Raw genomic sequence first — 26,759 nt, 5'->3', positions numbered from 1 at the left:
AGCCTTTTTCTCTCTTGTTTTACATGAGACTGTCTAGATATGGATCCATCTGTATTTTTACTTTGTTTAAAATACTGTCAAACCAACTGTGTTTTAATGAGGGACTAAAATTAATTCATTACTGTGGGAAAACATTTCATTTGTCTTTGGTAGTTTATTTTGCATTTCAAATTTGAGATGCTTGCATTTTGTATTGTGATCTACTTCCTTGTGCTCTGCTGTAAATTGGCATGGAACATTCCTCTTTCATCACTTGTTTAATGCTTTTATTATAACTTGTTAATTTTGTGAACAGTTACTGATTTCTTCAGGGATATAGTGAACTTAAATGTGAACTATTTCTGACCTCTTCAGCACAGAGACAAAATGCATCACACAAGTGTATGAGAGCTTGTGGCTTTGCATGTCTAATCTGCTGCTTGGTAAAAAAGATTAATGTTTATTTAGAAGGTGTGCTGAGTAGATTTTTCTTAGTTTAGTCTTGAAAATTTCTCTGTATTGCTTTCTTTTGCATAACATGTTCTCTGTAAATGCTGTGAAAGGAAAAGTCAAAAGTGACTAGTGGGAGTTGAGAGCAAATAAAATCTAAGTGTGCCATGAGAAATTAGGTAGCCCAAATAGCAAACAGAAAAGAGGTCTGTGAGTGATTTTGAGGGTAATTTAATGAATGCAGTAACTAGCCTTTTTTGCTTTTAAGCAAAGATATGGTTGCTGATTTTATTTTCATAGTGGTGTGGAACTCAGATAACCTATTGGATTTCTTATTGCATGTTTTCTGCTTTGGTCTTTCATTATTTTATACAAAAAAAAATGTCAGGAATTATTACCTAGAGGCTTAAAGTTATAGCTTGTGGCTTGTTTGTCTGTTTGTCATGCAATAATGAAAACTCAGCTCATTTTTTTGTTAATAGCAGAGTTATCTAAGCACTTAGGTATTTGTTTAATAATAGAGGGCAGTTACCCTTTCTGCCAGCATACAGAAAATTAAATTTTGTGTTTTTCACATACCTGTATTCCTTTACAGCTGAATTTATCTTGCCTGTTGTAGTTAACATGGTGGCAAAGCCTCGTGTTTTTGTAAAAGTAGCATCATGTGATCTTATACTTCTTTTTGCTTTGTCTTGCAACATGCTTATCAGGATAGTCTGTGCAGTATTGCTGGTGTGTTTGAGAACTGTAATATGTGCAGGCAAGCCGTGTCTGCTAGAGATAAGGAGGCTGGTGGTGGATGAATTTCACTCCTGACAGCAGCTCCTCTGTCTGCTGTGCATTGCTGCTACATTCAAAAGCATGCACACCTCACCTTTGGCTCTGGAAATCAGTTTGCTTGCAAACAGGAGGAGCCAAAGGAGTTGATAGCAATGGCAAGGGCAGCCCTGAAATGTGGGAAGAAACAGGTGGAGAATTAAGAGATGCAGCTAAGTATCTGATAGGATCATTGAGAAATAGTAGAAGGAATGTGAGAGACTGGAGAGGAAGGCAGGAGAAAATGCAAATAACAATTGAGGAGAAGGAATTACCTGCATTTGAAAGGAAATGGCTCTGAGGAATGCATGTGTATATCTGAACAATGGCATTCATGGAAAACATTAGTGTTTTCATAAGCAGCAGTGTTAAAGGCAGCAGTTGTAGATGCCAATGAAGTCATATCCAAATTCCATTTTAACAGGGAAAAAAATCTCTTCTGTAGAAGGAGCAGTCTCTTCTCTCCAATCAACTTAGTAGTAGCATATTATTGCTGTTTAAAAACCTTCAAAATGTAAACTTTTAATTTCTACTGATTGAGTCAGAATAAGATGTTGTTTTGCCCTTGATTTACCTGTGTCAGTAGAACAATGAATGGTGGATTAAATAGAGGGGACTGAAGGTAAAGAGCAAAAAAAAAAAAAATCATTGCACACTAAGATTTAAAATAAGTCTGAAAAATATGCCTCCATAGTGAAGACTAGGAATCATAAAACTTGTATAAAAACTTCGGTGTTCAGAAACTTGTATGATGGGCTCATGAGAGCTGAGAAAGAAAGTAAGATCCCTGTGTTCCTCCAGAACACCAGAGCAGGTTCTCATGAACTTGTATTTATTCCTGCTTCTGAGAGATTGAGTCACATCTTTAAAGCAGCTGAGGGGTATATTTCTGTGTATAGTTTTATAGAGCTGGAAGAGCATTACCTGAAGACTACTGGCTCCTGGATTCCAGGAGCTCTTGCTCATTTTAATTTCACACTGCTTTGACAAGGAAAATTTGAATCTAAGAGCTTTTGAGGAGTTATTGCCACTATGGTTTGGCTTCAGTGTTACAGTCTTGTCTTGTGACCTCCTTAAAGTGTCTCTCTTTAGTCTGCTGTGGGCGCTTGTTTTTAATGAGCTTGTGTAAGTTTCTGTTCACAGCTGAAATGCCTTTGGAAACAACCATCTGTTAAGAAACCTAACTGTCCAGTTGATGAGAAAAATCCTGAGCAATGTTTTGGTTTCTTCAGAGATGGATTTAAATGCAAAGTCTCAAATTAACTCCATATTGTTATCATCTGCGTGGTTTACTTTTTTTTTTACCATCTAGTTATAACGTGACTGGTGACATCAAAAACATCATCTTGAAGGGAGATAGAACTAAGTCTGCCACCTCAAAGCAGCATGTACTTGTGCAGCAAACGTGGGCCTTGTGTGCTGGAAATCTGCCACAACTGAGGTCTAGGGGGATCTGTAAGCTAATCTCATTCTTTTCTGCTTATGAGTACAGATTTTATTCTTTTACAGACTGGGTGTTATTGGTCACCATCCTAATTAATTGTAAATGCTGGAACCTTTCTATTTTCTGTTATGGATATAGAGTCAACAGCAGAGTGTGGGTGTTCAACAGTCTTATTTACATCTGCATTGTATGTCTCAAAGTACCTACATTAATAATGTTTCTTTATTTCTCAAGAGCATGTCATTCCCTGTGGATATATTGAACAATTGCAGTCATGAGGACTTGGAGAACTCAGCAGAGGACTACCTCTTTGATCTTCGGTGGGGGAATCCAAACTCTCCTGAATTCTTTTCTCTGCCAGACTGCCGCAAGGTAAAAACCAGCAAATACTGAAGTACTGGTGTTCTTAATATCCTTATAGATTTAAGATTTCCAGTCCTATTTAATTTCAGAACTGTTTTATCAAAGCTTTCATATTTTTCCAAATTCAGAATTTGTGTTAAACTCTACTTTTTTAATTCTGTAACTGGGTTTAAATATGGGTTTCAGTTATGGTGTGCTGCTTCTAGCCAATGGATCTGTGTATATTATGCAATTTTTAAAAACCTAAAAAACCCTAACCTGACTATAACCTTAAATTTTCAACTGATGAATCAAACCTCATGCATTCTAAAAAACCTATCATCACTAAGGGGTTCATGATTTACTTGAGCTAACTGGCTCTTTTTTAATCTCAGTCCTTCAGTGTTCTTATGTTTGGGTTCAAGTTTTGATTAATAAGCTTCACTAATTTCAAAATTGGTTCTTTTTTCTTTATCTGAAATATTCTATGCTATTACTGATCTCTAGTAGAGAATACCTGTGACACTTTTATGCCTTAAAAACTTATCTCTTGTGTGATGAGTTGGTCAGTGTTGGTTCTGTCCAGATGAATGCTTGTGTTAGAAATAGTACCAATAAATCCAGCAGTGTATAGCTTTAATGAAAAGTAAGTGAGCTGAGAGGATTTTCTGTGGGATCTAAAGGTCAGTGCAATGGATTCCTTGGCAGAATCAGTGTCTTGACTACTTTCCTGCATTTATGCAAGTGCTGTATGCCTAAATGATTGCTTGTATTAACATCCTCATTTGTGCAATGGCATGTCATAATCTTCTTAAATTTGTTAAGCAAGTCTGTCTACCACTTCAATTCATGTCTGTCAAGTTTTTTATACATTAATTTAATAATGGAAGCATGTGAATTTAAATATCAAAATGCATTTCCACAAATTTACTTGATTCCCTAAAAGAAGATTATTTGACCCTTCCCATATCTTTTTCTGAGGAGGAATATCAAGTAGACAACTTCAGAATTTCTAATGTGTGTAACTTCAGGGAACAAAACCCTTTTGAATTTCCCTTCCCACTGTAGCACATTAGAACTTCCTAACAGACAGTTTTGCTGTGCAAGCTTGTTTCAGCGCTTGACCAACTGCCTCATTCTTCTGTTGGCTTTGACAGCTTGCGCAAGACTGTTGAAGAGAACATAATGCTGGCTCCTTGCACACCTTACTTCAGTTGCGCACACAAATGCAAGCTGTCGGCAGAAGAGAGCTGTACAAATTACTGTAGCTAAATCTGCCAGAGCTTAAGCGTCAGAGCTCTTTAGATGTAGTTTGTCTCCAGGAAGATGTGTCTAAAGAAAGGACTGAAAGAAAGGCTTGTCTTTTACAGCTAGCTGTTAAGGATTTGATTTTTAATGTTCTTCTTGTTTACCTTGATAAACATTCTCTATATTTTACTACTACTACTACAGTAGCAAGAGTCTACTGAATTATTGAACATTCTTCTTGCAGGTTCCTATTACCTTGACATCTGTGGGCTTCGTTCCTCTTTATGGTGAAGAGCAGACACACAAAGTTCTTGCACTGTTTGCACCATGGGATTCACTTACAGGTTTAATTTTAAGTTTTATCTCTGTATTGCCTTTTTTTTCTTTTATTGTGGAAAATGCATGTAACCAGGCCCTTGCTCATTTCATGCTACTGTACCCCGTAACTTTTCCATTGTGCCTTTGTTCTTCCTTGTCTTTTTGTTCACATAGTGTTATTTTTTGTTGTGTATTTATATACACAAGTACTAGAACTTCTCACTCTAATCAGATCAGAACTGGACCCATTGAATTCAAAAGATAAGTAGCAAAATAATGTGATGCTTGTCTGGACCATAGTACAATATGTATCTCTTGATCTCTTTATGTATGCTTCACCTCTCCAAAAGGTATTTATTGAACATTCTTAGAATCCATTAATTTGCACATGAATTTAAATGCTCTTTATTAATAGTGATTGATCAGCATTGTGTGTAAATTTGTCTTTAGCTTGAAGTCCTAGCATAGCTCTGGTTGAGAAGACAGTTTTTGTGGGTTTTCTCCTCCCATTCTTCCTCCCTTCTTCCTCCCCTTCCAGTTCTCCACATTTCCTTCTTCCATTTAATGCCATGTATATGATTGCCAAATATGCCACAAATGCCTATATATCATACTCTTCCTAACTGCTGCTTAAATGGCTATCAGCCTTTTTACATTCATCTAACTCTCTAAAACTTGCACAGTTTCAATATTAATATCTATTAGCTCCCCAATAATAAAATACATGTATGAGTGAGACTTATCTTGACAGGCAGTTTTTAGTGGAAGGAGATGTTAGAGCACAGGGTTAAAGGATAGTGCTTATGTCTGAAAAATAGTTCCTGTATACCATACCACAAAAAAAAACCCTCAATCACAAACAAACAAACAGTCCCCCCCCGCCCTCCAGTGTTTATTAGTCTCAGTTATCAAAAAAGGTTTTGGACTAGGGAGCATTTATATGGGTAGTGTGTACAGTGTCCTGTTGGTTGTGCTAGGGTAGTAGGATCTACATTAATATAGTGCCATCTACAAGATGCCTAATATGATTACCACATTATTATTCCTGAGTATTTACCAACTTTAATTAATATGGTTCTTTTGGAATGGTAAGAATCACTAACTTTTTATTTCCCTTGTTTCTTTCAAGCTGTAGCCCTGTATCTTGCTGACCAGTGGTGGTCAATTGATGACATTGTGAGAACATCTGTCCCTGCTAGACAGGGGCTTCATCAGGTAAAGCGCTCCAACATTTGCCTAGCAATTAATCCTATACTCCAAAATAATGGCAAATAGATAGTGTGCAAGATACTACATGTTTTAATTTAATTTGGTAATGAGAGGGCTGTTGCAAGGGAATAGAGGAATAGGTACAAGAGGGAAAGGAACCTCAGCATGAAGATAGTCATGAACAAGAATGACCTTTGTACACCAGCTTCATATGTAGACAACTTAGATGTTAGCCGTGTTATCATTTTTTTTCTTTGTTCTTCAGAATATTGTGATCTGGTTGTGTTGAAACACCTTGGTAGAATAGTGCATTGTACCATAGCAGTACCTATTGATCTTATCAAGAAACCAGTAAACCAAAAATACTGTCAGGAATGTGTTGACAGAAGCAAGTTGGAGTTGGTGGCTTGCAGTGGCAATACATGAGGTCTGGAAAAGTAAGTTGCCTGGTATAGGCTTTATTGCCCATCGTTAACCTTTGTTACCATTATTTAACCCTGTGTAGCAAAACTGGAAATCTGTGTTTTTCCAGGGGTGTAATTTATATCTGCTCATGGAATCTGGGCATTTGTCTTTGATTTTTGCAATTTTTAAAATTTTCTCTTGAGAGTTTGGCATATAGCTTGGCTTTCTACATAATTCTTAATGGTAGGAAAATCAGGAAAGCCAAATCTTTTACAAGGGAGGTAGCTGAGACTAAGGATTGGAATAGATCATGGTTTCTCTTTCTTTCACAATAAGTAGAATAGTGGTGAACTCAAATTTCATATATGAAAGTAACCCTGTAGGATAGATAAAAGGATATTTAATTCCTTATTACATGCCACAGAAACGGTTGTAACAAGTTTTTTCACTGCATCATGTCCTGTTGCCTGCCACTCCATCAGGAGTGATTGAGTGTGCCAAGTCCTGCCAACCTGAAGCTCATCGTTTCTTCTTTGTAAGAATTCAGTTACCTGTTAGCCTGGGAATTCTGAGGCTGATGTACTGCTCTTGTGCTTGGTGAATGTTTAAGTACAAGTATAGGTTTGAGTTAGATCATAATATTTTCACTCCACTACCCTTTTCCCAGATTTTACACATTGGATTGGGGGTGACATTGGTTGTGATTCATCCTTAACCTATTGCAACAGTTTCTGAGCATCTTCTTGCCTTATAACAAACCTCAGAGAGTCACCCTGCTTTAGCACTGACAGCCTTCCCTTGAAATCTCTCTGCAGCTGTGTTAAATAAGGTCTGTCATGCATGGGTATTAACTAATCTGACCAATCCTCTGAAATGTTTTTTCTGTGTTCCCTTAGGTGAAGTCTGTTGGAGAGAGAGTTGTTCTCTATGTTCTAAATCGAATTATCTATCGAACACAAGAAATGGAAAGAAATGAGATCCCATTTCTCTGTCATGGTAGCAGCCATTATGCTAAGATCATGTGGAAAAAAGGAGAGGCTATTGGGTTCTATTCTGTTAAACCTACAGGTAGAACTTTTGAGGATTGTGGGATTTGGGAAGTAAAGGGGAGGAGATAGCTTATTTGAAGAATATTGTATTAGTAGGCTTTATAAGCCTTGCAGGCCTAATTGAGTTGATGTTTTCCTGTAGTCATAAGAGATCAGATGGCTGTGAAAATCTCTAGCTGAAATAAATACATGCTTTAGCAATATAAGCTCTTAGATTACTTCATAATTACAAAATGTATTTAAAACTGTGAGAAATTTGATATACCCGACAACATTTTTTTTCTTCTCTAGAACAATTGTTGGACTTGGATTGGACTTGGTTGTCTTGAGTTAGCAAAAATGGAAGGCTTTTCTTTCAAAAAATTTTCAAAATTTCACCCATGTTTGAGTGTGTGTTGTACTCTCCAAATGAGTAGCCTATTTGGAAAGGACCACTCCATAGACAGATATTTTGAGGAGTGGTGGAGCTCTTTAGGCATCCCAAAGGGTACCCAAGTAATGTAACCTCTCTGCTCAAATTTGCCTTGCTTGAAAAATGAAAATAATAATAGAATCACAGAATTATTTTGGTGGGAATAGACCATTAAAGACCATCTAGTTTCAACCCCCCTACCATGGGCAGAGACACCTTCCACTCGACTAGGACCCCATTCAACATGGTATGAACATGGGATGGGACACTCACAGCTTCATATTTTGAACATCCCCTTTCAGGGATGTAGCATTCACACCTTCTTTGAGCAACATGTCCCAGAGCCTCACCACCCTCACAGTAAAAGGTTTCTTCCTAATATCCAATCTAAATCTATCCTCCTGTGGTTTAAGGCCTCTGCCCCTTATCCTATCACTTAATGACCTTTTAAAAAGTCCCTCTCCAACTTTCTTGTAGGCTCCTTTCAAATGCTGAAAGGCCACAATTAGGTCACCCCAGAGCCTTCTCTTCTCCAGGCTGAACAGGCCTCAGCTTTCCTCATGTGAGCAGTGCTCCAGCCCTCTGATTAATTTCGTGGCCCAAAAATAAGTATGTTCATGGGTTGGAAACAATACAGACTAGCTGGATTGTACATCTTTGTTTCTCACTGGCCTTGTTAGAGAAGAGGGCAACTCTTTGCCATAGTTCACAGATTCACTGAACAGCTTGAAAACGGATTGGCTGTTAATGGGCTGTCTTAATGCCATTGTAAAGCCATAGTTTTCTCACTGCTGAGTTCATAGCTATTCTTGGAATCCTCTGATGCTGAAGGACTTATGTGTTGTCACCATCTGTTTCATGTTTGTTTAAGATAATATATTGTTTATGGGAGAATTTCAATGTAAAATGTCCTAGCATTTTTTTTGTGTCTTCATTTTAAAAATTGGAATCATTGTTTCAGTCTTTAAGCAAGAACTGAATTATTTTTCAAATTTGTCCTGAGAAGTCATGTAATCAGCATAAAAGTGTATTTAAATAATTTTGTTTTCTCTTATTCCCTCCTCCATCTTTCAGCTCCATTTTTACTAGTTTTCATATAGAAGTGTAGAGTGAAATTTCAAAGTGAGCCTTTCCTCTTTGTCTTGTCTATTCTTTTCTGGTGCTACAGACTTTTTCTGTTACATTATTATATTAATGTATCTTGGAAACCTTATGAAGTTTGCTTTAAAAAGTTAATTACTAATACAAATGATTTATTTTTAATAAATTTATAAATTATTTTTATAACTTACTATTATATAGTTTGGAATTTTTATAACTTAGAAAAGTCTTTATTTACATATGCTGAAATCCATGCTGCAGCATGTCAGTCAGCATGCAGTTATGTCATCCATACTCATGGATATTTTTTCCCTCTGATTATTTCAGGAAGTGTTTGTAGCTCTCTTCTTCATCAGAAGTATAAGTTGCCAGTGCTAGACACAATGTTTGTTAGAAAGAAACATCGTGGGAAAGACTCTGGGTTAATCATGTTGGAAGACTTTGTGGATTCCTTTACTGAAGAGCCTCTTGGCCTACGATATCCACTATCATCTGTCATGTATACAGGCAAGCTCTTTAATTTTTTCTTCTAATTGTCTTTGTGGTTTCTTTTCATGTCTGAATGAGTGTTGTCATTCAACCTCCATGTTTGTGGCCTCATCCTCATGTTCTACATTAAATTTTCTGCACTTTGGTGGAGGCTAAAAATCCTGATTTGTCTAAGATGAAATAGTTCCTGATTCAATTTTTAATCCTCTATGTAAAAGCTCTGTTGGCTTTCTGCCGCTGTGAAGTTTACCACTGTCCCGTTTCCCCCACCAAGCCTGTAGCATGGGCTAAGGTTTTTTTGTGTAGGATCTAATTTGCCTTGTGGGTCTATTTGCCTTGTAGCACCTTTTCCTTGCTCACACCTAAACCCCATGAGGTTGTTTAATTCATGCTTTCTCTGAACTTCTGGTGAAGAGGACATACTAGGCTCTGCTTTAACTTGCATATCAGAAGGCACATTTCTAAAATACAAAGAAGGCACATATGGTTCTTCCATTAGCAGCCTAAGAGGACTATGTCATGCAGGAAATTACATGGATTCTGGAAACTATGTTCTTGCGACTGTGTTCAGACAAGAAGCACATTTCTTTTGCCCTGCTTCTCAAGGCATGTTCCTTCTTAGGCCTTCTGCCAGGGCCCCTTCTATGAACATTTTTATCTGGCCTTCTTAACCAGTAGAAATATTCTGCTTTTCCAAGCATCACAGTTTGTCGCTGGATCTGATAAGACCTGCTTTGTTAGGCTTCAATGAGGAAAATTACTTGAGCAGAATTTAATGACTAATTCATTTTTGTAGTCAAGAAATGACACAGTGGGGATCTTGTGCTCTGAAATTGTGTATCAGTAGTGAACCAGGTGAAAAATGGTAGCTTTTTCTAGCAAAGACCAAAGAATAGTATCAAAGCATGCATGCCTCTTCACCTGTATGTTTGATACAGGTATAGAGAGAAAAGAGATGGAAGGACAGCAGCGCAGAAAATATTCTGGAAGTGAATAGTGATTAACCATTCAATGGTAACATGTTAACACTCTCAGAGAATTCTTGTCACAGGTGCCTACTAAAGTGTGAGGTGACAAAAAGCACTCAATTACAGCCTCTGCCTAAGAACCCTTCTGTCCTGAGTTGAGTTTGTCATTGGCAGGAACAGTAACTAGTGAAGTTGCAAAAATCTCAAGTGGCTACTAGGAAAAGAAGAAAATACCATTCATCTTTTTTTGCAATTCAAGATAATAATGGGAAGTATTTAAACCTATATTAAGAAAGGGTTAATTAAGAAAGATGTGTAGAGTAAAGCAAAGTTTATTTCAGACTATACTATTTTGTTAAACAGTTCTTTCTGTTTTTTTTTTTTTTGGTATATGATGGTAGATTGCAAAATAATTTGATTTCAGATAAACTTTAAAAACTGAGGTATAGCTGAGTATGTAGTATCTATAATATAGTGTTTTTCTTGTGTTTGCTCAGCTTGTAAGCAGTACCTTGAGAAGTACCCTGGGGATAAAAACCTTTTGTGGCAAGTGGAGGGAGGAGGAGATTGGTTCCAGAGAAAGTCTATTATGTTTATAGTGCAAATGGAAAATCTCAAAATTGCAGGTAAGGATGCTTTGTTTTGCTGTTTTCTGACACTTTGTAAAAGTTGAACAAATACTGTACAAGAGTGACTTCTGTGAACACTGTGTAGAAACTAGCAGAAAGATTTCTATTTGTCCTGAGATCTTTGAGATCATATTTGGAATGGTGTCATATTTTAACCTCAGCTGGCAGGTAAGTACTATGCAGCTGCTTGTTCACCCTCTTCTCCCCCAGTGAGATGGGAAGGAGAGTCTGAAAAAAAAAAAAGTAAAACCTCTGGGTTGAGATAAGAACAGTTTAATAATTAAAAATAAGATAAAATATAATAATGAAAAGGGAGACAAAATCAGATAAATAAAACCCAAGAGCGAGAAGTGGTGCACAGTGCAATTGCTCACTACCAGCTGATAAGATGCTGAGGCAATCGTCAAGCAGCCCCTTCTAGCCAACTGTCCCCAGTTCATATATTGAACATGATGTTCTGTGATGGAATATCCCTGTGGCCAGTTCAGGTCAGCTGTTCTAGCTATGGTCCCTCCCATCCTCCTGTGCACCTGCTCACTGGCAAAGCATGGGAAACTGAAAAGTCCTTCACAAAGAGTAAACACTACTCAGCAGCAATGAAAATAGTGTGGTATCAATATTATTCTCCTACTGACTTCAAAATGCAGCACTGTGCCAGCTACTAGGAGAAAATTAATTCTATCCCTTCTGAAAATGGGATGATATCCACTCCTTATTTTCTATATCTTTTATGTCATATCCAGGTTCTGTTCTTTGCAGTACACCATTACATGTCCTGTCTTCTGACACATATGCACACATCACACACATATATCATTGCTTTAGTCTATGGGCCATCCCTCTAAAATGTCTATTGAGTTCCTTTAGTTCATGACTTTGAGCTCCATCTGTTGTAATAGTCTTTCAGGGCAGAAAAGATTTTGCATCAAGTTGGGTTGTTGGATTGTTGCATGCTGGAGTCAGTTCTGCTTCTGTCACCACTGCACTTGTTTGATTTCACAAAGTTAATTCTTCATTGGTCTGGGTGATTTTTACTGTAATACCTTTGATATGGCAATTGAATGGGAATCAGGTTCTGATCCCCAAATTCAAAATGGTGAAAAGAAGTGCTGTGAGGTACCCAGTTCAGTGATAGGCATATAACCATGACAGAGACAGTAAAAAGTGTTATATGGCTATTAAGATCATGCAATTAAATTTATTGGCTACTCAAACCCAAAATCTAATCCCCGTAAGGAATGCAATGGACTTTCCCATCTTCCTGTATTACCTGCTAAGTAGGAAGTGCTTGAGCAAACTCTATTCCACGAATTATTTTGCCTTTTCATGAAGCAGGAATAACCCAGACTGTTTCTCTCTGCATGTTTATGCACACTAAAGGAAATTTATCCCTTTCTACAATGTGTGGAAGTTTGGATTCTGCTGTGTCAGACTGACTGTCAGATTCCCTAGTGTTTACTTAACAGGTGGCTTCTGTTAAATGTGTGTCCCAATGTTTGAATGCTGCAGGATAAATGGGTAACAGCCTGTTGTATCATTTCATTTTTCTGGAGGCTGTTGCATGACAGACAATGTAATATTCCCACTCAATGCCATGGACTTTGCCCCACTTGTCTGTGATGCTGTTCAGGAAATTAATCCCACTCCCTCATTCTGGAACTTCTGGGACACACTGTCATCTTCTTAAGGTTTTCTTCTTAAAGCCCACTGTTTCTGATGGTGGCATGGGGTTCAGGCTATATTCTCTCCTCTTTAGGTGTTGCTTCCACCATTATGAGCACACGACATTTTTCCCTGGAGTTCTGGGGGAGTGTGATATAGTCTATCTGCCCAGTCTGTCCATATTTCTATTTCAGTTGTCATTCTCCATAGTAGAGAGGCTTTAACCACTTGACCTGTTTAATTGCAGTGAATGTTTCACATTCATGGATAATCTGTGCAATTGTGTCCATGGTTGAGTCCACCCCTGGATCGTGTGTCCACATATAATTAATCATCCTTGATTGTCTAAGGTGTCATGGGTGCACCAAGGTAGAAATAATTTTCCCTTCTGTTGACAATTCTGATCCACCTGAGTCGCTTCAATCTTAGCAGCCTGATGCACTTTCTGGTTGTTCTGATGTTCCTCTGTGGCCCATTTCTTGGGTGATCAGTTTCTGTGTAAGGTACTTTCACAACCAGGTCCTCCACCTAGACAGCAGGATCTTGTCACAATGTGGCAGCTCAGATTGATCTTACCTTTTTGCTGCCAGTTACTCTGCTTCTTTCACTGCAACCACCCCACAGAGCATTTGCCACTACAGAAGTCAGTATAGAACTAAAATATTGGTCATTTTTCTCATTCAGCAATGTCTAAAGCCAGCTGGATTGGCTTCACTTCTGCAAATTCACTTGATTCACCTTCTCCTTCAGCAACTTGTTGTAGGAGACTCGATCTCTGATCCTTTCCAACAATGTGACAGAACAATCAGTATATAAGGCACATTTCTTCTCATTTTCTGGTAATTAATTACACAGTGAGTCCTCTTCAGTATGGGTCACCTCATCCAGTGATATTCCAAAATCTTTTCATGCCAGTCCTTGATCACTTTCAAGATTCCTGGACAACCTAGTTGGTGCAGTATTTCTGCTGGTGCACCATTGTGGTAGTGACTGGCACCTGTTATTCTTCAACAGCTCCACAACAGAAGGGTCATCTGAGAGAAAATGCCAGGGAGACAGATGCTTAATTTCCTCTGTCTCCAAGGCAGCTGTGGTGAAAGCGCAATGCTACCCTTTTGGGTTCCTGAAATATCCTCTTCTGAAACGATCTGTGCCAAAGATGCACAGAGTCTCTAGGCCAGTCACAGTGACGTACTTTTGCCACTCATTCCCAGTCAGGCTAGTTTCAGCCTCCGTTATAGTCAGCTGTTGGGACCTCCCTGCCACTCCAGAACTACAAATGGGTTATTGCCCTCTATAGCATGATGGCATTATGGCACTAATGTCTATTAGAGCCTTATGCTCTTGTGGGTTTGACATTCTAGGCTACTGGATCCTCACATTCCAGTGAACTTAACTAATCATCTTCTGCCATTGACAGGAGGCAGGGCCCTCTAGTACTGGATATAGAATTCTCCACCCACTTCTTGTGAAAAAGGATTAAAATTCTTTACCACAGAATCAGGAGTAAGATTAGCCATTCCATTCTGTCTGGGGAATTGCTGACTGGAGCAGCAGTTTTCCTGGAAGAATCCACATTTGTAATTGTTTTTCCTTGCAGTTCATGCCTCTAGGGTGGAGGTGGATTTTCCATCTCATTTTTTCATATCCTTTCCGTGGTCCCACAGAACTTTAAGAACCATGGTGTGTATCCTTTATCCTCTTTTTTGAGCAAAAGAATACTCTCTTAATAGCTGTGATACTTGTCTGTACAGATGGGGAGTAGAACCTGTCTTCCTTTTGTTTCTGTAACTCCTGGAGCAGTTTTTCATACTTCTTGAACAGATTTTTTCACAACTGAGAGGCAAGTCCTTAGGTGGGAAGAGAGATTTTCTTTGTATTCCCAGAGTTAGCAAACCACTTCATCCACCGTGGGTACTTCTTCATCTCTCTAGGTCATTAATGCCAATGCACACATGATGATGGTGTGCTACATATACAAATATCTACAATGTGGACTATGTGCATTGGGCTTTGTCTAGATATGTACGTGACTGCACATTCTTTGGCTCATGACAAATCATCTCTAGCAAAGCTAGCTCCTTCAGGTACTAGACACCTCTCTGTCCATGATGGTCCACTTGCCTGGGTGACATGGAATGTCTTCCTTGAAGGCCTTTCCTTCACACTTGACAAGCAACTAAGTGCCACACATCTACTTGTCCCCTGCCTTAGTGGGGTGGGGAAGATAATCTGAAGAAAATGTAAAACCTCTAGACTGAGACAGGAACAGTTTAATAATTGAATTAAACAGAAGCATAATATAACAATAATCATGATGAGAAGGGAGACAACAAAACCAGAAAAATGAAACCCAAGAGAGAGAACTGATACACAATGCAGCTGCAGTGATTAGCCCCTCCCAGTTTATGCACTGGGCTTGACAATGTGGTATGGAATATTTCTTTGGTCAGTTCTCCTGGCTGTGTCTTGTCCCCAGCTTCTTGTGCACCTGCTCACTCAGCATAAGAAAGTGAAAAGTCCTTGAATTAGGGTAACCCCCATTCAGCACAATTAAAACATCAATGTGTTATCTCACACTAAATTCAAGACAGAGCACTGTATGAGCTATTAGGAAGAAAAGTAACTCTGAAATCCCTGAAAGCAGGACAACGGTTCTTATATAAAGGTACTAATTTTCTCTTGCTCTGTTTGCTCTTTTAAATCTTCACAGCAGAAACCTCAAAGAAGGAAAATAAGAGTTTGCAAGCAGAGGACAATTTTTGTCAGTCTGCAGAATCTGAAGCAGGTGGACCAAGGACTGAGGTAGAAACACAACTAAGTGTGGGTACACAGTCTGTTACCTCTTTTTTTTTTTTTTTGGAGTGTATTGTTACTGGAAAAACAGTTATGAGAAATTATTTTTGCCTATATCATTGTAACTGAATTTGCCATAATGTATATAAAAGATAAATAGCTTTGTTACTTTCTGTGTGGATGTAATGCTAATGTCTAAGGTGGGTTGGTGTCCAAGGTGGGTTGGTGGGTGTTTTTTTTTTTGGTTTGTTTTTTTTTTTTTTTTTTTTTTTTTTTTTTTTGTTTGGTTTTGCTTTGTTTGGTTTTTGGTTTTGGCTTTTTTGTTGAGTTTTTTTTGGGCAGGTGGATTTTCCCCATGCATGTAGAGAGTCTGTGCCACAGCTGTCAGGGTCTGCAATTTGAGCCATTTACCCAGCAGATTACATAAAGGAGAGTATTTCAACTGTCTCTGAGATTAAACTGTTTAGAGAGTTTTTAGAAGTACATATCCATGTCACAGTTCAATACAATTTCTGATGTTAAGTTTGCATGGAGAGTTAGACATTGTCCGTACAAAAAGACTGCAGCTTTCTTTGCATGTATTTGATACAGCAACCAGATTACAGCTGCTCATGGACATGTGGTCATGAATATGTTTGGGATATTAAATATTATGAAGCTCTTCCTTTATTTTATTTGTGTTCTGAAACCACACAGAATGTGCTTGACAATAATTCATAGCTCCAAATACCATCAGCATGGATTTTGCATGCTTTAAGGACTGTCTGTGTTATTTATAAAACCATGCTTTCATAGAAGTCAGTGCTTTAATTAAAAATGGGAAATAATGGCTAAATCAATATTCTCAGATATTAATATTTAAACTTTAGATTTGGAATTTAAGTCAAGTTTTCTCAATTGAGAAAACGAGTATTTCCCAAAGCAAAATTGACAGAAAAGTAGTGATGTTTTTAATCTCTAAATGACTGGAAGCAATAACTGTTAGTTGTCTTTCATTTTGTAACAGTGTCTCTAGCCTCATCTCTGAGTTTTAGATAGATTGCAATAATGATCATATCAGCAAAATTATCTAAAAACTTACACATTTTGGTTATAGATCTATATGGATATACCTGGAGAAAATGGAAGACTGATAGTTGTTCTTTTGATTTTTGTTGCTGTGAATTAAGAAGTCAAGCCCTGCCTCTTGCCCTTTTCCAGAGGAAAAGACTGTAGATACCAAAGTGCTCCAACTCCTCATAGCTTGGTAAAACAGCTGGCAGCTCTAAAATTGGCATCTGCACTATCTATAAGCAGTTCTACAATGGTTTGAAAATTGTTGGACCACCTAAGAAAATAAAATGCCCCACCTTCTCCCAAACCATGAAAAAACATCTGCAAACTTTAACTTTCACCTTTCACTTAGTGCTCCCCATTTTGTGCATTTTGATTCTAGAATAATTTGTTGTTAGTTTACAAATTCTTATGTATTTAGTACTTACTTGAAACTACTTCAAATAGCAGAATGTAGACATGGCCACTTTTTGCTAGCCTTCTTCCACAGTATTGGAAGTGAGACTGGAAAAGTGGACCAGGATGCTGGTAATTGCTGTTCCAGATTATTACTAGCAGCTAAGAAAAAATAATGTACATAATTTTATTTTAATGTGTACGCACTTTATTGTACTCACTTTATTGTATTAAGTGCTGAATCCTCAGCTAACTTGCAGAAAATAATTAAGGTATTGGGATGGTGTGGAGAAGCAGGAGACAAAAAAAGCTCTAGGGAGAGGGAGCTAAGCAGCCTATTGTGCTGACTGTGCATGTAAGCTGCATAACTGATGAATTGCTAAGTTCTGCCTTTTCTAATTTTTTACATGGGTTGCCATATTCTTTTGGATGTCATGATAAAAATAAAACTATAGAACAGGATACAAGTATAAAAATAAGGCTTTGCAATAAAATTTTGCCAACCACTGCAGTGTAGTCCCTTGGGTTTATACAGAAAGGGGAAACAAACAGAAAGAGGCTCCTATAATTGGAGCCTCCTATAATATTATAACAAGTGTGGACACTTGTTATAAGCAGAACTGTTAGGAAAACATCTTGGTAGTATTGTTTATAGTGACAGTTCACTTTCAAATCTTGTCTTCTACATTAAGGCCAGAAGTAAAAAACAGAAAAACTAGTCATCCATGACATAAAGATAACTTTTAAAAAATATTAAATTTGTTGAGACAGAAGACTTAGCTACAAATTAAGAAGTATTTAGCCATTGTTTTATAGGATCTTTACTATGAAATAGTGCTTTAGAAAGGTGTAACCATAGGTAGGATGACGAAGGTATTTTAGTAAATTCAGAAAATTTTAGAATAACATTAGCTTTGCTTTTGTTCTACAGGCTGACTCTCAAAAAGGTAAAGAATCAACAGATGTCCATGCAAGCACATCTGAAGGTAAAAATAACCTTGATTATCAGCATTGCAATTGCTCTAGATAGAAGTTTTGCAGGCTATTTTACAGCTTTCCATTTTACTTCATTCATCTGTAAAATGGATATAAAAACATGCTTTCCTCTAAGGTGCTGAGATTCAACTCATATATGTTTTAGAGGAATTCACATAAAATTGTTGAGTCTTGGTAAAGATACTATCCAGAAAAAAAGTATCACAATGAAATGCTGTTTTAGTGACACTCAATTTCTTTCATGAACTATTTTGTGTGGGGAGGTCATATGTAGATCTTAGACTGAATTTGTTCACTTGAAATTTTTTTGTGTTATTCTCCTAAGACCCTAATGCAACTCATGTTTCCATCTGGACACGAAGCAGTCATTTAAAACGTCAAAGGCTAAATAAAAATAGACAGGAACCTGGACTTGAAACTCTCCAACGAGATGAGGAAAATGCTCTTCAAATGTCCAAAAGCAGGTACCAGGAGCCCATTTTTACTGATTTCTTACTTTGTTGCTTGGGCAGCCATGAACTACATTAGTGTCTCAGGGTGTGCAACTGGTATTTCTTCTCCTTTCTCTCTACTTGCTTTATTTTAAAATTACTAAAAGTAAAGTCTAATGCAAGCCAGGAAGAGAGAAAAGTGAGACATCATTTGAAGAGTGATTGCACCAAAACTTAGTACCTATGAAAGCTCAGTAGATACTAGAAATAATAGGAAAAGAGTGAAGGCTGAGAGTGTCCTGTTTTAACTGAATCTGTACAATGGTAAAAATATTTGTATTCACCGCACAGTTTCTTGAAATAATATATCTGGACTTATATCCGTAATACTCTATGTGGTCTTTGAGGAGGTATCCCTTCCCCATTTCTTAGTACAGTTGATATATTGCAGTAAAATATAGTCTGACTGTTCAGCTGGGCAGCTGGTTGCTGCTTGTCAGCTAATAACAAGTGTTATAGGGAGCTATGTCTTCAAAGGAAAGCCCTTTGCTCAGATAGTGTTTTAAACCATCATATCTGATCTAACACCCTGAAAAGAACCCAAAACTGTTTCCAGTTTAAATTATGTTAACCTGTGTAACAACCGTCAGATGTGGATGTGAAGAGTAGTATGACTTGTGTGCCATAACAGTGCTGACAGGACAGGGCTTGGAGTAATAATTTGTACTGGCTTTCCATTCAGAATATCTATTTTAAGTAAATAAATAGCTCCTTCCTTCCTCATAGACACACTGTGCCCACCCCACCCTGCTCCTTGTGTATGTCTCCCTCTCATTCTCTTCCAAAGTAACCCACTTCAACCCCTAAAACCTCTTCTGACAAACTGAAGATAACTTGATTATTTTCTAGGAAATCACTCAAGCTTGTGACATGAGGCTTCTTAGTTGTGAGGATTTTCTTTATGCAGTTGAGACCTTCCACTAGGTAGTGCCTAATTTTTGTGTTTAAATTGCTCTGTGGAATTACAAATATTGTATTGCTGTGCTGCACTGTCAGTGCACTACCCTAAGCTGGTTCAAACAGGTCAAGTGGCACACTTGTTACTGCCACTGCTTAAGAAATGCTGTTACTTCTAATAATGTTCGTATGTGAGAGGACTAACATGCTACTGAATGTCAAATTTTGGGCCTTGCAAAATTAAGGCAATGAGGTGCTGCTGTTACACAAGATGTGTTACATGGTGTTTTTAAGCAGAGCTAAGAGGAATTCTAAAATGAAGGCATCAGGACAGCATATGAGCTTGGTATTTTCTTTCCATGCACACCAACAAATGAAATAGGTCTTCTGTTGTGCACTTTCCTATGGAATCCTACTTTCATCTCAAGACTGGCATGTAGGATGAAACCTTCCAGTACTGCCTTTACTATGAGATCACAAAGTAGACTCCTGTGAATGTATTGCATGCACTTTTTTCTTTGCTTGTATGTAATAGTTCTAGTTCATCTAAACTTTATAATCTCAAAAATGAGAACTGAATATTTGAGCTACTGTTACTGCCCTGCAGTAGTGGGACAGTGCGTCAGCACTTCATCTTTAGATATTTGCTAATGTAACCTCTAGCTTATGGCAATTTATTCACCCATGATGTGTTTATTGCCTTGAGTTATTTTCCAGTCATGGTCTTTGTAATATCTGTATTTTCAGTGATTATACAAATACAGTTGTTTTCATAATTCCATAATTTGAAACTGTTTCTACAGTGGGGATGGGGGGAAAAAGAAGTTGATGTTTTTCTTAACCCTTTGTAGCTTTCAAATATGTAATGCATCACTACTTTCTAAATTTAAAATAACAAACTTAGAGAAATTTCAGATTTCTTTCCCGTAAAATGGAAGTGAGACAGATATAATTTTATAATTGCCGAAGTAGTTTTCCTAGTTGTTATTATTTTTTTTCCTAATGAGGAGTTAGCCATTTTTAGATGCATTTAGTTTTTTTGATTTGTATTTCATATGGCCAGCATGCACTACATAATTGTCATGAAAGAATTTCCCTGCTGAGATCACCAAAATTCTGTATTAATCTAAAAGATACATCTTAATACATGCTACAGGCCGGAACTTCTTGCCCACAAATCTGAAAGCTCTGAAGATTTAGTAGAAGTGCCTAAGGTGGATACTGTTGAGAAGGATGAGGAAATAATTGATGAAAATGAGGACCAGTCTCTATTAGAAGCGGAAATGCATGTATCACCCTCTGAGAAACAAAGTGAGACGGAGGTGAGCTGGAGGGGATAGCAATAGCAGCTAAGTTTGGAATACAGCTACAGTTTCTGTTAAATATGGTCCTTGCTACTGTGCTTCATGTGATTCTCAGCTCTTTTATTTTTTGCGCCAGTACTTCATTAAGAAGTGTATCTGAGAAGTTAAGGCTAGTACATAATTAGTTTCAGGGAATACTGTGTGTATTTTGAACAATGGCGTTTATAGGATCTTCAGTAAGATGACTTTCTAGCTTGTCTACCATCCCAATTTTCTTAATTGATTTCTCCTAATAAGAAATTCCAGACAACTGGGAAAAGGTCAAGATCTGACCCAGTATCTCTAATTTTTAAAAAAAGTTTTTTGAAGACATCAGTACCTGGTATGCTTCAGTGACTTCTATTTGCTCTTTTTACTTCTCTACTTAAAACTTCCCTGTTGGATTTAAACATCAACTTTAAATGCAGCTTTTAGCTTCACCTTGTTAACAACTTGAATTTAAATTTCTGAATATTCTTTGTGCCTAGCAATGCCCTCAGGGTTTTATGTTCTTACTGTTGGATGAGAAAGTGAACCTTACACATGTTGGGTTCAAGGAATGACTGCAGGAGGCATGAGAGATGCATTAAAAACCTCTTGTCTTGGCTCCTGACTGTAAGCTATTGTCATATATTTAGTGCAGGTGACAACAACAAACTAATACTCTGGCTAAGTTACCTAATCTGCATTAAGTTCTGCCTTCTTAGCACACAATTCTAGATATCTGAGCAATCTGCTTCTCACATTAAGCTGCAAATTTAGATCCCATGTACATCCATTAGTGCTGGGGAACAATAGCTGGGCATAATTTTGACTTACAAATATAATTTATTTTTTCTTTTTAGGAAATTCCATCAGAACCTCTTAATGGTGAGGTAGCAGAAGAAACTGGTAAGATCTCACTCATGGCTGAAGGGGAGATGGTAAATGAAGTTCCAAGTGGCGAATCAAAATTGCTGTCTGAGAATCAAGGGAAAGAACCTGTAATGCCGTTTGTTCCATTGACCCTTGATGCTCCAGCAAAACCCCCAGAAGACACTGAGTCAGAGAAGGTGAGGGAACTGAAACAAAATGTGAAGTTATTTTACTTCAAAGTGTATTTATCTTGGAGGGATTTTTTCATTTGTTAAGTAACAGAAAGTAGCCCCTAACATTGTATGAAATTATTGGGAGAAGCAATTATTAGGCCAGATGATGTAAATCCATAAGGAGACTACACTAATATTTAACTAATTAACTAGTGCTAAAATGCCTTTGCTTTCAGAACACAGGTTTTACTGTTTTCTTATTTATAGTGCAAAAGCAGATTATTGTATGCTAGCAAAACAATAATTGTATTTGTCTAAAATATTTTTTTACCTTGGGATTAATATCAGAGTGCTTTTTCTGTACCTCAAATTACTCAACTCTTTTGAACAATTTGAGAATCAGAGCAACTCTGGATATGAAATGCAGGTTCACAAAATAGACTTGTGCTAGAAGAAGGACTGTTTTGTCAGGTTATGTGTGTAGAATTAAAAACCTGCTGAATGCCAAATTATCCTCTGAGGTCAATAGCTAAGGGCAGTAGTTGTTCAGTGTATTTTACCTTCAACTAATTGCCCTTTTGATTGTTTTTGTCCACCCATAGGTTTTAAATGAAAATGATTCGGAAATGTTGACTGAAGAAGTTACATCAGTAGAGAAGGGGGGTGCTGAAGAACAGCAAGAATCTGAAAAGGCCAGCACTGAAAATGCAGCTGCTTCTGCATCAAAGGAAGAGCCTTCTGACAATGGCCTGCCCAACTCTGTGGTAACTGAAGCAGCAGAAGAATCTGTTTCTGAAAACCTCCCTTCCTCACTAGAAGATCAAAATGAGGAAGCAGGGCACAACTCGCAGGAGGCCCCTGCTGCCTTAAGTCAGAGCTCCTTGGTAACAGTTGAACTTCAAGGTGTTTCTTTTCAGCAGCCTTCTGGACAGGAAGCACAGAAGAACCAGTTGGAAGAGCCCTCAGAAGAGTCTACAGAGCAGACAGATCATTACACGCAGACAGTGGCAGAGCGGGCTGCTGACAGCAGCTCTGAGGAAGCAGAAATTGAGGTACCCATTGTAGATCGGAGAAACTTGCGAAGAAAGGCTAAAGGGTACAAAGGTCCACCCAAGAAAAAAGGAAAGCCAGCTTAAAAACCAAATAGTGATAATTGATCTATTTATAACAAGGCTATTTTGTGTAAAACATTAAGGTGTAACTGCACCATATCTGGCACAGGACACACATGCTTAAAATTCTGGGTTGGATTTCCTCTTGGGTTCATCACCTTTCCTCAAGTTTTGATTTGTTTAGTTTTTAAATTTAATCACCAGAAATTGAACTTCTTCATAGTATGAAAGTAAATAGCCAGTCTCCTCCCTTCATAAAGGGTACATGATGAATAAATATAGTTGTGCTATCAAAGGGAATAGTTTCTCTATTTGAGGTGGTAGTCATGGAACAAAAATGCAGTGTGAAATCCTGACCCTGTCAAGGTCCCTTAAATTGCTGTAGACTTCCTTATCACTGGACATCACTCGAGTTAATTTTTTAAAAATAACTTTGTGTCCTCTACTGTGGAGAAAAGCAGAACAAGAAAAATCCTTCATTGTTTCTTGTTCCCTTTCCACAGACTAAGAGATTAAAAGAATGTAAGATTTTTCATTCTAGGTCTCAAAATATACAAGAAGGTGTAGCTCAGTAGATCAATGCAACATGAGCAGCACTTGTCTTTCATGAGAATCATTTGAAACAGCTGAGTCAGTAGAATGCAGTGCAGTGTCCACCACAGCACTTCCTGATAATGGATTTCTTGAGCAAAGATTAAGAGATGCCTACAAAGCAAACTATTTGTGGCTTCCAAAGAAAGCATTTTGGTAAGCCCAAGTTTTTCCAGAGTATATGGAATGAAGCCACTGTATGGAATCATTTGAACTGCCTTCCTAACTACTTGCATGTGTTGAGTGGATAACTGCTTCCTTGTTGCATTACAGGAAAAGGATATGACAACTCTTGATCTTGTTTTGGTCTGAATGGAAGTGGTTCTTTGTGTTTTCCAAATACTTGGCTGGTGCTGTGGGGTAACTACTAAAATGTTGTGTCTTCCCAGGTGTGTGACTCCTGTGAGCACTGACATTTCAGGTGGTGGTGATATTCATTAGTGTATTAGTGGGTATTTCAGAAGTTTGCCAAACTTCTATGCCTTTAGGAGTTAGTGGGTGATACCTTGCAAATACTTCTGATTCCCACTTTTTTTTTTCTAATTTGAGTGTAATTTCTGGGATGATAGCTTCCCAGTTGATGACTTTTCTTAAAAGCAGCAACCAAAATTCACTGTATGCCAACAGGATACAGTCTGGAATAAACCCAGACTTTTCATGCTCATTTCCCTTCTGAGGTTCTCTTGGCAAACTGTGTATTTAACTTGTCGCACATACCTAAGTTAGCCTTAGTTTGCTGTGTGTTTCTTTCCAATAAATGCAGATCCTTTTGTAATGGGCTAAAAACTCAGAAATAAAAGAACAATCATTCTGAGAACAGAAAATTACACCACCTTTTGTCCTGCATATGCCTTTTCCAAAATGTGTGAACTAGTCTTTGCAGTGTCTCAAAAACAGAGGTGCAAGGTTCACTTGAATAGTTGCAATGCTGTCTTAACTTTTATCCCTTTATGAAGTTAATGTAAGAATCTGTTTTTGGATTTTTATGCTTATGAAGTTTATTTATAAGATGTTTTAACTATATAAGATACATTCATACTATTTTTTTTTCAGGTGATGAGGCACCATGCTCTTTTTTAATCTGTTAAGAGCAACTTAGAGAAGAAAAAGGCAGTTTTAAAGAAGTGCATGTTACCTTAACTTTAGATTCAGGGTGTGCGAGATTACTGAGTTAATTTTGGGTTTCTTGAACTATTGCATGTAGCTACAGTACCTTATCAATGTAAATACAGATACTCCTTATGAGCCCCATGACTGATAAATATTCAAGATCTTTCCTGATTGTGTGTAAACATATTCAAGTGAACCATAAGCATTTCTAAAACTCATGAAGCTTTTTATATAAAGCACATAAGACAAAACTTCTGTTATTTTCTGTATGGTTTCTCTTTTACTGCTGAGATTAATTGTTTTTAAAAAAGAAGTGGCTAGAAAACACATCTATTGTATTGCTAAGAATTGGGGATTTTTGAGGACTGGTGGCCTAAAATAGAGTGGTTGTATACAGTATACTGCAACTCACCTTCCATTTTTAGGGCAAGCTTTACTGAAGATTCATCTTCTGAGTCCTTCAATTGATACAAATGTATCCACTTTGAAAAAGTTAGGGATTTGTTAACTTATGAGCCCCAGTAATTTCAGTTACTTCTAGGTGGATTTTTGATATGTATGTTTATTCCTTATATTTCCAGTGAAGTTGGAAAACTGTTCATGAGAAGGTAATTTCATTCACCTGGCTTTTACTTTTCATGGCTAAGTTGGAATGATTTCAATTAGTATTTTTCTTTTGAGACATTTGCAGAGTAAATATATAAATATTATGAGATTATGATATTAGGATAGTTTTGGTTTCTACTGAGAACAATAAAATCTCTGATCTCATTTCAGTGAGTCAGTTTTAAATACTGAACTTAAAGTCACATGTTAAAAGTATACAGTTGAGTAGATATCTTTATAAATCTGGGGTGCCTGGGATAATAGCTGATAAGCAGACTTTTTCAAACAGAATGTGGGCAGTTGTGGTGCAATTAGCAACTCCAATAACCAGTACAGTCATGAAAAATGGGACACTGTTCTAACAGTGATCACAGCAGTACGTTGAACCAAAGGACACATTTTATTTCTACAACAACTTTTTTGGCATCAATCTTTCTCCAGTAAATGCAGAGTAGCAAAATCAAAATACTGACTTTAAGTAATAGTTTTTATTGCTGTACTGATTGTCCCACAGGAACAGTAGTTCAATACCTTATTAATTCTGTTACACTTATGTAAGGGAATGTGTTTGACAACTATATTGACTGGAGTGCTTTACCTTGGGGACTATTAACTATCTTATAAACATCAAACTCTTAAACAATTTTAAAGATCCTATTGCACCAGCAATGAAAGATTAAAAGATCAACTTTATACAAGTTTGTACCAAATGTTATTACAACATGCTGTGGAACTATGTGTGTACAGTGAAAGCAGGCAGTATTATTTTTGAGCTTTATTTAGTCTAGGAATAGAGTTTAAAGAACATTAATTTGTGACTTCAGCCTTGCACTTAAATGGTAAATGGTTTTGTACTTGAATCCAATATTTGTTCAAAGGTCTGTCTTGTACTGCTTCTCCCATATTCTCTCTTGGTCTATTTTAATTTAATGCAGAGTTCTTGTTTGCTGTTCTCCTTTTCATAGTCCTTCGCATGAAAGTGTATACATCTTATTTTAAAAGCGCTTTAACTTATTTCAAATTATGTCTGACCTTGCTGCTTTTTTGTACCATTTCTTTTGTAAATGTCAGTAATCAAATTGATAATTTACAATGTCATAGACACTATTAGCAACAAATTGGCCTAAGTTCAGCTTCCTTGCTTCTAAGTGACTGTTCTAAACTATTACTATGGGGATACACTTTAAATTTATTTCCACAAATGTGGTGTTAGATGTTTTCTAAACTAGTGATACCCTGTTTATAAATCTTATAAAAGATGTATTGCTATTGCATAGTATTGTACCTTAGTCTTGTTACTGTGTTAATTTTTCCTTTTTTTCAGCACTGTCTTGGCTACTTTTGAAATGTTTTGAAGTAGTAATAAACTTTTATTTTGTGATTATTTTTTGCTTTGTTTTTAATATTTGAGTCCTTTTCTGCTACAAAGGAAAGTGTTAAAGTGGTTCAATGCACTGGCAGAGTCATTTTACAACCTGTCTTCTACAAAGGAATTTTTAAAAAATCAAAAATTATTAATTAAAAACCCTTGTATCAATTAAAATAATTTTATTTACCTTATGCATCAAATCTTATTTTAAAAAAACAGCAGAATAGGCTCTTCTGAGCATTACGGCATGCATTCTGCTGTTTATATCAGTTCTGCAACATGATGTAAACTTAGGAGTTATTAACTAGTAGTTAATACATATAGTAGTTTGCCATAGATAAGCCAACTAGAAATGCTGTAACACACTCCCCTACAGAGTCGTACATTAAAATGTCTTAAGTGCAGTTGTGATATTCAGCCAACAAGTTATGTATTTATAGCACTAAATAT

At 37.1% G+C, this 26,759-nt stretch overlaps 1 protein-coding gene across 1 annotated transcript; it reads left to right on the top strand.

Moving 5' to 3' along the window:
- Nucleotides 1-2,926: 2,926 nt before the first annotated feature.
- FAM169A (family with sequence similarity 169 member A) lies at nucleotides 2,927-26,324 on the top strand. The gene is made up of 12 exons (XM_054004184.1): nucleotides 2,927-3,061; nucleotides 4,524-4,623; nucleotides 5,727-5,812; nucleotides 7,108-7,279; nucleotides 9,101-9,280; nucleotides 10,728-10,856; nucleotides 15,235-15,344; nucleotides 17,698-17,752; nucleotides 18,088-18,226; nucleotides 20,307-20,472; nucleotides 21,339-21,545; nucleotides 22,124-26,324. The coding sequence occupies exons 1-12, from the start codon at nucleotides 2,927-2,929 to the stop codon at nucleotides 22,655-22,657; spliced, it is 2,013 nt and encodes a 670-aa protein (XP_053860159.1). The 3' UTR covers nucleotides 22,658-26,324.
- The last annotated feature ends 435 nt before the right edge of the window (nucleotides 26,325-26,759 follow it).

The sequence above is a fragment of the Vidua macroura genome, chromosome Z, assembly GCF_024509145.1.
Source record: "Vidua macroura isolate BioBank_ID:100142 chromosome Z, ASM2450914v1, whole genome shotgun sequence".
Classification (NCBI taxonomy): Eukaryota; Metazoa; Chordata; class Aves; order Passeriformes; family Viduidae; genus Vidua; species Vidua macroura.
The sequence above is the reverse complement of the archived record's forward strand: the minus strand, read 5'-3'. Positions and strand labels throughout refer to the sequence as shown.